The sequence below is a fragment of the Helianthus annuus genome, chromosome 9 (genome assembly GCF_002127325.2).
Source record: "Helianthus annuus cultivar XRQ/B chromosome 9, HanXRQr2.0-SUNRISE, whole genome shotgun sequence".
NCBI classification, from domain to species: domain Eukaryota; kingdom Viridiplantae; phylum Streptophyta; class Magnoliopsida; order Asterales; family Asteraceae; genus Helianthus; species Helianthus annuus.
Window position 1 is genome coordinate 164,139,935 of NC_035441.2, and position 12,819 is coordinate 164,152,753.

A 12,819-nucleotide genomic window follows, 5' to 3' on the forward strand; every position below is an offset into this window, starting at 1 on the left:
GGGGTTGATATAGGCAATGAAGGATTTGGACTAGACCTTGTGTGAGGTTGTTAGTTTGATTCTCGAGCCCAACCGGGTTTTCGTCCCACCGTGTGTTACGCCAGAGAGTTCTGCTCTTGTGGTGGCACAACGCCTGTCAAGTGGCAGCCGGCGGTATGATTTTCCAGGGAAACGCCCAAAAAAGCTAAACTTTGAAGCCAGCGTCATGATTATGTTAGTTCATATTGTGTTGATTATCTAAGGCTTGGTTCTAAAATTCGATTGGGTTGATACAATAGGCCAATTAGTATTTCTAATAACTAGTATATAAATTCAATGAATATGTAAACGAGTTTATATAAATAAACAAACATAAACGAACGTAAATAAATTAACAAAAAAAAATGGTAACCGAAGGAACATGACATGTGCTTATGTGCGCTAATTAAGCGAACAACCTTTTGTCATGTTTATTCGTTTATCAAATAAACGAACTTCTTAACAAACAGTTTATGAACGGTTTACTAAACATTTGATTTATTTACATGCTTACTTATTTACATCATTTTAGAGTATTGCATTTTCTTTCTTTTAGATGCATTAAATATCATCTCCAACACACTTAAAACCACACTTATATGCATTTGTATATTTGGTATAGTATAAGGGCATTTTCTACTATAATTGATGAAGAGGAGAGTGATGCTAATTGTAATCAAGTCGGAATAAGGAAGCGAGATAGTTTGGCTATCGGGATCAAACTGACAACGACAAATTCAATTAAATAGCGGTAGTGACTGTACGTATTCAACAGTTAGGGTTATTTGTAAGTAGGGATGGCAAAAATACCCGAGCCCGATGGGTATACCCGAAACCCGACACAAATGGGATGGGTATACCCGATACCCGACGGGTATTGGGCCGGGTATGGGTTTAGTTTTAAAAATTTTCGCGGGTATGGGTCGGGTATGGGATTAGGTGATACCCGACCCGATTACCCGAAACCACATACCCGTTTACCCGAACTATATACCCGATCATATACCCGAATTTTTTAATTTATATTTTTATTTTCCATTAACACTTCTCTATTGTTGATTTATTTTAGTATAATCATAACGTGAAAAAATAAATTTTCTTTTATTATATGCATTTGATAATAGTATTATATTTTGTATGTTGTGAAGTATATATGTGTAAGTGTATAAGTATAATAAAGTTATTATTAATTTATGATAAAACTTATATGTATGTAATGTATATTTTTAATTTATAATAGTTGTTGTATAAATAAAATTATATAATAATTATAATAGTAAAAAAATGTATTTAGAAATCCCAACGTATATATTTTAACAAACTAATGGGTATACCCGGTACCCGCGGGTATACCCGATACCCGATGGGTAGTTACCCGACAAATACCCGATGGGTATTGGGTCGGGTATGGGACACGATTTTATAACCGGGTATGGGTATGGGATTACCAATACCCGACCCGAACCCGACCCATTGCCATCCCTATTTGTAAGGTCTTAAAGTTTTGATACCATAAAAGTGGTTACTGGTATGATTGGTTGAATGAAGAGACAAAATACACAAGTCCTATATATACAAGTGAGATGCCAGATTATACAACATAGGCCTTGTATTATACTACCAAATATAAAAATGCATATAAAAGTGTCATCTAATACAAAGAAACCTTGTTATCAACTAGGGGCGGACCTAGCATATAAGAAGGGGCAACCTCCGCTACGGCTTGGCGCTTCGGCGGTAGTGTAAAATTAGTGTAAATTTTGGAAAAATTTAACGTTTTTACGATTTCGTTACGGCTTTTTTATAAAACGTTACGGCTTGGAGGATTTTCTAGATCCGCCACTGTTATCAATGTCACTATCACATGCCCTCTCAAAAAAGTCACTCGCCTAATGTTTCTATGCTACTACTAATGTTTCTTCTTCTATCATGTCATTTTATGAAACTCTTCCGAAGTTGGTATTAAAGTCGCTTGTGTCCAAAAGATAGGAAAAAAAACAATGTTAAGAAGGGTTTTGTGTTGAAAATGCATTTGACTTGTATTTCCACATCATGACGTGAGTGATTAGAAAAAAAAGGAGGCATGAGTCATAAGCCTTTGTGAAACTCGTCTGAAGTTATTATTACTCCTAGTTCTCATTGCTCTCATTTGCTACTAACAGACCAAGTTGTTGATCATCGTTACTATTGATGATTAGGTATCAGAGGTGACCAGTTATCACTAACATCAAGATGGCTACTAATGACTAATTACCATTTCCAATCAACTTCCATACGCCTTTTTATTAATCATATAAATTCGAAGCAACTTTTGTTAACTTTTCAATAAGGTTTGGTAAAAATTTATCCCCCTCACACCTCATATTCGTATCAATTATCTATTCCAATTTTAACTCTAAACAAATCCTCCTAAACTTAAATAATAACTTGATACTAAAAACAATTATTTTATTATTAATTGGCATGTGAAACATTGATTACTCGGGCAGTTTTATAAGCTTATGACAAAATATTATTATAACGAATTAAAAAGAAAAATATATTAGTTGTCATTTTTCAGGGTATTTCACACAATTTTCGACCAGATTTATAACCTTTACCTCTCTATAGACACTCGGTTTGACCGAGCACCTCTACGACGACAACGACGCGGTAACCTTCTCCGTAAATCAGGTGGGTCACGACACCACCACCACCCTACCTTCAATTCAATAATAAAAAGTTAAAACAACAACTCCCACTTTCCCAATTCTTCCTCATCTTCAATTCATTGCCTCTAAAATTAACCAACTCAATCCAAACCGCTTTAACTTTTCTCCAAACACACACACGTCTCAGATCTTCTAAACCTTTTTGTCTACTCATCTATTCCAACATCCATACCTATTGCTTCAGTTTTACAGGAATTGTTTTATTTATTTTTTTATTAACTGTTTGATCATACATCTCGCTCTGATTTGTTAATGGCGTCGAATTTCGAACGTTGGGAGAAAGATCCCTTCTTTTCTGCTGCTGAAGAAGTTCAGGAATCTGCCGACAGGTATCTGCTTTTTGAGATTTGTGAATTAGGGTTTCTGGTGCAGATCTGTGTTTATTACTTTATTTAATTGTTACTGAAATTGTTTAATTGGTTTGTTGTTTAAGGATGGAATCTACATACAGAACATTGATTCACGCATTGAAAGAACCTTCTGTCTGGAAGACCGAAGAGCTTCGAAGGGATTTACGAACCGCCCTTGGCACTGCTAAATGGCAGGTAATTGATACACACACACATATATATAGGATTTGTAGCTTGCTGTTTGACATGAATTTGTTATGATATTGGTTATATTAGAGAGCATGTAGTTACAGTTTGTGACAGTTAGTTTGTTAGACGGTTATATTAGAAAGCATGTTATTACACTTTCACTTTGTTAGACAGTTATAGTTTGTTGCATAATACCTGTTTGGTTTTAGATTAATTGTTAAGTTTGTTGCAGTTGGAAGAATTTGAAAAGGCGGTTGAAAACAGTTACAATAAATCCTCATGCAATGATACGAAAACCCGACATCGCGAATTCATTACCGCAATGGAGAACCAAATTTCAAAGGTTGAAAAATGTTTAAACGAATCGACGGTTACCGCACAAAAGCCACCTCGGCCGTGGGTGCATCTAGATGAAAGAGAAAGCAAGGAACTTGCATCGTTTCTTTCGGGAGAACCTGCGGAAGTTTGCTTTAATGGTGATCGAACACAGAAACAAGACGTAGCTGACCGGTCAACACCCGCATGCTCCAACAATCAGTCTAGCGAAAACAAGTTTTCTAAGCATAGAAGGACAGCAAGTGCGGGTGCCGACCTTGTTTCCTGGAATATTGAGGTTGCTGATGATGTTTCTGTTGGCGGTGTTGTTGGAAAAACAGAACAACCGCCTCGGAAAACACCAAGTCTTTCAGGGTTTTTAAATACCATGGAATTTGCATCGAAATTGCAACTGTCAAAGAATGGTTACAGGAAACTGAAGCCTGTGGATTACAAATTGCCTGAGACTCAGCCTGTGAGCAGAGTAAGTGTTTCATATGCAATTGTGTTATATATTGATACAGAATGTTATATTTATACTGATGATATTTTATTTTTGTTTAAAGGGTTGTTATGAAAGGAGTAAGAGCTGCCTTGAGAGTGACGATGATTGTTACCAGAAGCAACTTTACGGGTGGTATGGTGCTATACAAAGACAACTTCAAAGATCACAGTATTATGTGCAGTATAATCGGCCTACTCAAATGATATTTTGGGCGCTTGTTCTGATTTTCTTGTTTGGTAAGTTTGCTTTTCTTTGACATAATGAAGGTTATTATGATCATAGATTTGGATAGTGCCAGACAGTTGATATATCTTTGATGAATTTAGGGTAATAAGAATTAAGAAGTAAATATGTTATTGAACTTGCTTGCAAACACCAATGTTTTGATAAATTTAGGATGATAAGTGTATAGGCAGAGATGAATTATGTCGCGTAGTTGTAATCTGCCATGAAAAAAATTGAATCCAAATTGATAATTTTGTTATTGTAATAAAGAGACAAATGGCTAGTGTGTTATTAGCTCATATATCCCTTTTTTTGGTTGCAGCAGTAATTACGGTGCTTGTGATCTGAACCGGAGCTCTGGTCTAACCATTACCCACCCGGATCCCACATTAGCAATTAAGAACCATAATTTGCAGGCGAATTGAGTCAATGTATCCAGCTCTCTTCAGCTGCAGATTCATATTCTTCTAAAAATACTGTTATGTAAATGTAAACTGTAGATCTTTAGGGTGAACACCTATGCCCTTTTTTGCTGTAATTGTTCCACTTGAAATGGCATTATATTTTTTTAAATAAAATGACTTCTTTTTATTTCAATCCACAAATATATTTCTAGTAATCAGAATAGCATAACTCCACTAAATGTGGCCATGTAAACTAACAATGGCTGACAATGTCAACTTGTTTAATGCATGTCGAGAAATACATAAAAGAACTAATTCTGAGAAAGCTCGCGGCTGCGCTTTGTAGCAGCGACAACCGCATTCATCAGTATCCCACGGAAACCAGACTTCTCGAGCTCGTGAACTCCGGCTATGGTGGTTCCGCCTGGTGAAGTTACATCATCTTTAAGCTGACCTGGATGCTTCCCTGTCTGGGTAGCCATAGATGCTGCTCCCAGAACCTGAAACAATCAACACTTGACAATCACTCACCCTTTTTTCTTTTATTTAAAAGAAGATGAATGAATAAAAACGTACGGTTTGAGAGGCTAAACCAAGTGCAAGTTCCCGTGGTAAACCTGCAGCTACAGCTCCATCAGCCAAAGCTTCGATCACCAAATATATATATGCTGGACCGCTCCCACTGTAATTAAGAAAAAATGTTTGGGTTAAATAATCAGATTATTCCTTGGTGTTATTAATATAAATTATAAAATGAAAGAGACATACATACCTCAAGCCGGTGACTGCATCAAACAGTTTCTCCTCAGCTTTCCAAACTTTACCCACTGCTCCAAATAACTTGGCTATTATTTCACCATCTTCTTGTGTTGCACCTGCTCCCAAACTCATAACTGCACAACATGCTATGTTTTAGACAATATTTATTGCGCATATTATTTGAGAAATTTTTTTAATCATAGACCCTTAAATCTTTTCAACTTTAAGGTTATGCTTCATACTGCAAACCAACAATTTCAAGAAGGTTGTCATTTGTTTATTGACGTGTGAAACATTAATGAGCCTCAGAAACATTTTCGCTTGCATAACTTATCAACTATCATATAATTCTATAGATTACCATGAATCTAATGTGAAGATACTATAAAACATGAAAAACCTCATCATTCCAAGTGTTGAAACAGTGACAGCCACCTTCAGTCATAAACTCATTCAATTTAAAAATATAGCTTATGAAATCAGGTCTGTTTTGAGTAAAATAAGCACCTTCACATGGTATACCTAAGGGTGCGTTTGGTTTGGTTCGCAGGAATACCATGGAAATTAAGGTAGCGTTCGTTTCATGGAATGGAATTAGGAAGTTTTTCTTTGTAAAATTGATCTTGGTTGGGGGAGGTAGGAATTTGAAATCCCATGAATTTCTTTAATCAATGAATTTTGTGACTATTTCAACATTCCATTCCATTCCTTCATTAGAGTGAAGGATTTCTAAGGAATGTTGAAATAGTCACAAATTTCATTGATTAAAGAAATTCATGGGATTTCAAATTCCTCCCTCCCCCAACCAAGATCAATTTTACAAAGAAAAACTTCCTAATTCCATTCCATTCCATTCCATGAAACGAACGCTACCTAAGAGAATTGGAATCTGAATTCCATCTCTTACGATGTTTGGTTCACATAATTTGATGGAATTGGAATCTCAAATCTAATCTTTATATGTCTGGTTGACGATGGAATTGAAATTTGGCATGAATTCCTTCAAATTCCTTACTAAAGGAATTCAAAATCCTTCCTATATGTGAAGGAATTAAAGTAAATTCATTGGAATCTTCGACCGTTTCGACCCGTACCGTTTCGATCCGGACCGTTTCGACCCGTACTATTTCGATCCAAACCGTTTCGACCTGTGCCGTTTCAACTCAAAGCGTTTCAACCCATACACCGTTCCGACGCGAATCGTTTCGACCCGAAGTGTTTAGACGTGGACCATTCGACCCGTACCGTTTCTACGCGAACCGTTTTGACCTGAACTGTTTAGACGCGAAACGTTTTGACCCGTACCGTTTCCACCGAAACCGTTTCGACCCGTTCTGTTTTCACCCGTACCGTTTCCACCTGAACCAGGGTTGTGGGTGCCGGGGTGATGGATTCCAATTCGTTTGACGACCAAACAAAACAAAAATGGAATTGAGATTCCAATTGCAATTGGAATGTTTAAATTCCAAATCCAATTCCTTCAAATTCTAATTCCTATGCAAATTCCAATTCCAAAACATTCCTTGAACCAAACGCCCCCTAAATAATTAAGGTTAATGCTATATTTAAAACAATGTTATTTTAGTACTGCTAAACAATTTTTGGGTAAAGCCAAATTACAACCTCATGATGGAAACATATGTATCAAACCAACTAAAATATTGAAACATAAAAAGTAAAGATAAAACCCATACCAGACGCTCCTTCACCTACAGCAGAAGGGGTATTTGGCATTACCCTAATGAAGCGATCATGACCAGCCCATTCCTGCATCACACACAATCACTACTATAAAATACCTTTAAAGACTAGAATTTAAAATATAGCACATGCTCGATAAATCAAACACTTGGTAAAAAACATATTATCACATAATCAGCAAATATTAGATCATAACTTCAGTAAAGAAAAAAACAATCGTCAAACCTGAAGATCTTTCAATTTGATACCAGCAGCTACCGACACCAGTAACTTTTTCTCAGATAGGAGTGGTCTCAGCTGCGAAATAGCATCTTTAGCTGCGGCAAAAAAAAAAAAACAAAACACAATTAATTTTCAATTTCATTTAGTCTATTAATGATCCCTGTATATTTTCCATCCAGTTTAGAGAGCATGGAAGAAGATAAACACATTTCAATACAGCACATTTATGTTATTAACAGTACGGTTGATCACTTGCTAGAAACTAAGTTATTTATTATCTTTGTGAGTTTAGGAAGTAGGTCCTGAAATATAAAAGGCAAAAGAGTAACGCACTTATAAGCTAGTGTGTTCCCATCATCACTAATACAAAATCTTAGCTTCACCGCCATTTATAGCTGAATAGTTTCAACATAGCAAAGTTGATCAAAATCAACAATTTTAGAAGCAAGTTTTTCCATTATAGCCATTTACCAGACCTTATCCTACTCTCTTCAATCTTCATAATGGGTCATGTTGTGGAGGCTGTGTAAGTGTGTTATATTGTATTGTTCTTATTATTAATATCCACATAATGTTCAGGGACAGGGAGAAGGAAATACATATAGAACAGTGCAAATCATATCTAGTAAACAGTAAAAAAAAAAATAAATAAAATGCTATAGGGTACTTGACCATATGCAATATAATTTAGCACTAGAATTGCATATAACAACAAATATAGGAATGAAAAATAGGGAAATACCAACTTGTGGCTTGACAGAGAAAATCACCACATCACAGTTTTCAACAACCTGAAAGGATGTAGAAACACTGAATCAATAAACACACATACATAGGGCCTAATAAAAATTCCATTCCAGTTAATATATCTAATTGACATGCACAAAAGAATCTTTTGCTCTAAAAACCCAATCTGGTGAAATAAAGTAATACTAAACCTGATTGTTGTGTTGGGCAACACTGACGCCGATGGATTCGAAAGCAGCACGTCGAGCTCCTTTGTGAGCAGTTTGAATACGAGAAGCGGGGAGAACACCGGATTTGATGGCGCCTTTGGCTATACTCTCCGCCATTTTACCGGCTCCGATGAACCCTAACTTGTACGTATCGGCAGGAATAGGTTGAACCGAAGACATTGTTGCTGAACACTTAACAGACGAGTGAAAGCAGAGTATTATTATAAATCAGTAGCCCCTGCCTGCCTCAATGATCGGAGACTAATAACCTACTGCTGTTAAAGATGGATACATATCTACATGGGCCGGACTGGGCCGGGATTGGCTTATAGTTTTAGAATTTCAACATAACTAACTACTATTAACCACCTCGCGTTGCGGCGGGTCACAACAATTAACTTGGCGTGTTAATGCGAATAACTTAGACCGAAACGTAAAACGTAGAAAAGTATATCTAAGTTGATCAAGGACCCGTGCGTTGCGAGGAATCTGTCAAACGTAAAAAAAAAATAGACGACGTAAAAACGTTGAACCACACAAACGGTGTGCCGTGTTAACTCGCAAAATTTAAACGAAACGTAAAACGGAAATTTTACGTAAGATGAAAAGCGTATGGGACCAAAGTTGAAAGTACAAAAGTTGTGAGGTTAAATTTGTAAAAGATGAAAGTTTTTGTGTTACAAGTAAGAAAGAAGCAAATTGTTTTGGGTTAAAAATGAAAAATCAAATGTTTTTTTAAAACCTCCCAAAGTATGAGGTACATACATGTATGCATACAAATGTTGTAAATTTACAATGTGTTCGATAGTTTACTAATGGAAGGAAAGGAAAAGAAACAAAAAGAAAGTAAAAATATTCTGTGTTCCAGAGTTTCACTTAAGGAAGGAAAATAAAGGAAAATAAAACATGTCGTGTTCCCGAGTTTCATTTAAGGAAGGAAAAGAAAGGAAATGAAAGGAAAACTAAGCTAAATTCTTTAGTTTTTCTTTCCTTCCGATTTGGGAGGAAATGGTGGGAAAGACATCTTTTTTTCCTTTCTTACTTTTACTTTCTTTTCTTATCCCTCGTTAAGTTAACTTGGGAACAGAGCGTTAGAGTATCTAAATATTGATATTGATAGCAAGTGTGAGTAGGGGTGCAAATGAGCCGAGCGGCTCGCGAGCTACTCGAGATCGGCTCGAGAAAAAGCTCGAAATGAGCTGAGCCTTATCGAGCCCGAGCCGAGCTTGAGCCAAGATAAAGCTCGTTTGTTTATCGAGCCCGAGCTCGAGTCTCCCATGTAAAGCTCGTTAGGCTCGTCGAGCCTTATCGAGCCTTAGTGTAAACGAGCCGAGTCGAGCCGAGCTTATTCAAACTTGTTTACAAACCGACCTCGAACCTAAAAATAAGCTTATTTAGTAAACGGGCCTGAGCCCGAGCTTCACTTATCGAGCTCGCGAGCCTAAAAAGTCTATTATTTATATTATTTTTATTTAATATATTAATTAACAGATAATAAACGAGCCGAGCCCGAGCCGAGCTCGAGCTTAAGAAAATACAAACGAGCCGAGCTCGAGCCTTGAAAACAAAGCTCGAATCGAGCCGAGCTCGAGCCCGAGCTCACATAAGTTAATCGAGCTCGAGCTCAAGCCTGGTCAAGCTCGGGCTCGGCTCGGCTCGTTTGCACCCCTAAGTGTGAGATTTGAAGTTTTGAACACCTTGTTCTTGTCTTTTAATCAAAGAAAGCCCGTGTCGCAGACTTGATCGCTTCAATTATTCCGTTATTATCTTAAGAGACTAAAACTAGTGGTGCACAAAAAACCCAAACCCGGACCCGGACTCGAAAAAAAACCCGGAACCGGGTATTATAAAACCCAGGTTTTTTATACCCGAACCCGACCCTACCCGTAGGGTAGGGACCGGGTATGCATATTTGATCTAAAACCCGAACCCGGAACCGGGTTTTTTTATACCCGGTTTTATAAATACCCGAACCCGAACCCGGAACCGGGTTTTATAAATACCCGGAACCGGTTTTTAAAAAAAACCCGATTTTGATGTAATCTTCTTTAATTATGTATGCATTAAGACTTCTAGTTCTTATGATTTAACAAAATTATGTATGCACTTTGATGTAATCTTGTTTAATTATTAGGTTTCTAATGATATTTGCCACCGCTACTTAATTATTTAATATATTTCATTACAAGTATTACAAGTGGAAACAAATATGCCAATATATGTTGGCCCTTCTATTTTCTTTGTTGGCAAAAGATCAAATACAAATAATCTTAACATACTAAACATACAAATTGAAGGAAAACCCAAAAAGACAAGGTGGCATTTTTGTAATTACCACCAACTATCAAAGTTACAACCAAAAATACCTAAAAAAACACAATTTTTTTTTAACATTTTTTATTAAAAAATCGCTACATTTCGTTAGCAAAAAAAAAAAAAAAAAAAAAAAATTTTTTTTGGCTGCTACTAAAAGTAGCGATTTTTTAATAAAAAATGTTAAAAAAATAAAATAAAATAATTTGTGTGTTTTTTTTTATTTTTTTAGATTTTTTTAGGTTTTTTGAGGGGTTTAGTTTTTAGCATTTTAGCTTGGGTTGGGGGTGGGGGGGTGGGGGGGGGTTTAGGTTTTTTTAGGTTTTTGGGGGTGGGGGGGGGTTAGGTTTTTTTAGGTTTTTGGGGGTGGGGGGGGGGGGTTAGGTTTTTTTAGGTTTTTGGGGGGTGGGGGGTTTAGGTTTTTTTTGGGGGTGGGGGGAGTGGTTAGGTTTTTTTAGGTATATTTGTAGAGTAACTTTGATAGTTATTGATAATTACAAAAATGCCACATTGTCTTTTTGAGTTTTCCTTCAATTTGTATGTTTAGTATGTTAAGATTATTTGTACAAGAACTTTACCCTTTCTTTGTTTGTTTAATATCATTATTAGTTTTTGTATTTAATAAATTGTGCCTCTGTTTATAAAGTTCAAGAATAACCACATGAAGAACTATAAATTGTGCCTCTGTTTATAAATTGTGCCTTTGTTTATCAATAGATTTGATGTCTATGTGTGAGAGTTATGTTTGATACATTTTATAAGCATAGTTCCGGTCGGGTTTTTTTAATACCCGGTGCGGGTTTTTTCCCAACCCGATGCATACCCGAACCCTACCCGATGAATACCCGAACCGGACCCGAACCCGGAAATAGGGTATTATAATACCCGGGTTTTATAAAACCCGACCCGAACCCTACCCGAACCCGGGTATATAGGGTATACATTTTTGGTAGAGAACCCGGACCCGGACCCGACCCGGTTTTTAAAAAAACCCGATTTTGTAAAACCCGATCCTACCCGAACCCGATCCTACCCGAAACCCGGTTTTTAAAAAAACCCGATTTGTGCACCACTAACTAAAACTGCTTTGTTGGATAGCGATTGGACTTCAAGTGGCGGGTTGGGCTTTTGATAGGAAGCTTTCTTCTTTTCTGTTTTTTGTTGCTAGATTTTTCTTGGGCTGGTTGTGGCTGCTCAGTGGTTTGGGTCGTATGTGCCACTTTGTGATTGGGCCTTGCATGGTCTGCATTGTCTAGGTTGGGTCTTGCATGGTCTCTTGGGTTTCTTAGTGATTTGGGCCGGTTTGGCGAGTTTTGTTTGCCTATTTTGGGCGGTTCCATAGTTGGTTTTTGCTTTGGTTTGGCCTTGCTTAGTTTGGGCTAATCCAAAGTTTTCTTTTGTATTTATTGTTCTTTATATTACTAAAGTTTGTCCGGTTCTGTTCCATCTTCCAAAAAAATTGGTTTGTCGGAGAATGTGAGTTCATTGATGCACTCTACAGCATGTAGTTAGAATTAGATAAGAGGTGTACATTTCAGGGTTTTTTTAGCAAAACTCATTATGGAGGGAAATATTCAAACCCTATACAAATCACTTGGTTCAGGTTGAAACCGATTAAAACCAATTTTTCAAATGGGTCAAGCTGGTTTTAGTGACAAAAGTAGGAACCGATATAGAAGCTGGTGGTTTAGGTCAGGTTGGAATTGGTATGGGTCAAACCGGTTCAGGTGTGGTATCTGGTCGGTTTAGGAACCGGCTTGGAAATCCAAACCGTTGTTTTTGCACATCTCTAGTTAGAATGGCCACTTGCAACATCTTCTTTTTAACCTCGTTGTCTTTAACCATTTCCTGATGTGACGAAAAGTCTTTGATCATGAAAGCAAACAGTGGAGGATTTCACACCAAGAACTCTAACCCACTGCCAAATAATGGATGCATAGTAGCCTGAGATTAGTACCTGTTCCATGGTCTACAAACCTTCACCACACATCTGGTATGCCATGGAACCAAAGTGCCATTTCTTTTGCCCAAAGCTGCAAGTGTTGATAGTCTTTTCATTTCAGCCCTCCACCTCGATTACGTTGACTTCAAAGGGGCCCATCTATTCCATCAAAAAATAAAATAATCTCCACCACCAATAGTATCATTGAC

The 12,819-nt window shown here is 37.0% G+C and overlaps 2 protein-coding genes across 3 annotated transcripts; one reads left to right on the plus strand and one right to left on the minus strand.

Annotated features, from left to right (window-relative positions):
- The first annotated feature begins 2,624 nt into the window (after window positions 1–2,624).
- LOC110879320 lies at window positions 2,625–4,910 on the plus strand. 2 transcript variants are annotated; one of them, XM_022127765.2, is made up of 5 exons: window positions 2,625–3,058; window positions 3,163–3,274; window positions 3,501–4,067; window positions 4,150–4,324; window positions 4,639–4,910. In XM_022127765.2, the coding sequence occupies exons 1-5, from the start codon at window positions 2,982–2,984 to the stop codon at window positions 4,659–4,661; spliced, it is 954 nt and encodes a 317-aa protein (XP_021983457.1). In that variant the 5' UTR covers window positions 2,625–2,981; the 3' UTR covers window positions 4,662–4,910. The 2 variants fall into 2 exon arrangements, with proteins under 2 accessions (XP_021983457.1, XP_021983456.1); XM_022127764.2 differs by having other exon boundaries at window positions 2,627–3,058; window positions 4,636–4,910.
- Window positions 4,911–4,918: 8 nt separating this feature from the next.
- LOC110879321 (pyrroline-5-carboxylate reductase) lies at window positions 4,919–8,617 on the minus strand. The gene is made up of 7 exons (XM_022127766.2): window positions 8,338–8,617; window positions 8,142–8,190; window positions 7,403–7,494; window positions 7,171–7,243; window positions 5,490–5,610; window positions 5,294–5,399; window positions 4,919–5,217 (listed from the first exon to the last, which is right to left on the minus strand). Exons 1-7 carry the CDS (start codon window positions 8,533–8,535, stop codon window positions 5,029–5,031), a joined length of 828 nt encoding a protein of 275 aa, XP_021983458.1. The 5' UTR covers window positions 8,536–8,617; the 3' UTR covers window positions 4,919–5,028.
- Window positions 8,618–12,819: the final 4,202 nt, after the last annotated feature.

Excerpts from the sequence above, each read along its gene's own strand:
- LOC110879321 (XM_022127766.2), bottom strand. The coding sequence starts at position 8,535 with ATGTCTTCGGTTCAACCTATTCCTGCCGATACGTACAAGTTAGGGTTC. Across the intron at positions 5,611-7,170 it reads TGTAGGTGAAGGAGCGTCTG|TTATGAGTTTGGGAGCAGGT; the intron begins GTATGGGTTTTA and ends CATGTTGTGCAG. Across the intron at positions 5,218-5,293 it reads TTGGTTTAGCCTCTCAAACC|GTTCTGGGAGCAGCATCTAT; the intron begins GTACGTTTTTAT and ends TGATTGTTTCAG.
- LOC110879320 (XM_022127764.2), top strand. The coding sequence starts at position 2,982 with ATGGCGTCGAATTTCGAACGTTGGGAGAAAGATCCCTTCTTTTCTGCT. Across the intron at positions 3,059-3,162 it reads GTTCAGGAATCTGCCGACAG|GATGGAATCTACATACAGAA; the intron begins GTATCTGCTTTT and ends TTGTTGTTTAAG. Across the intron at positions 4,325-4,635 it reads TGTTCTGATTTTCTTGTTTG|CAGTAATTACGGTGCTTGTG; the intron begins GTAAGTTTGCTT and ends TTTTGGTTGCAG.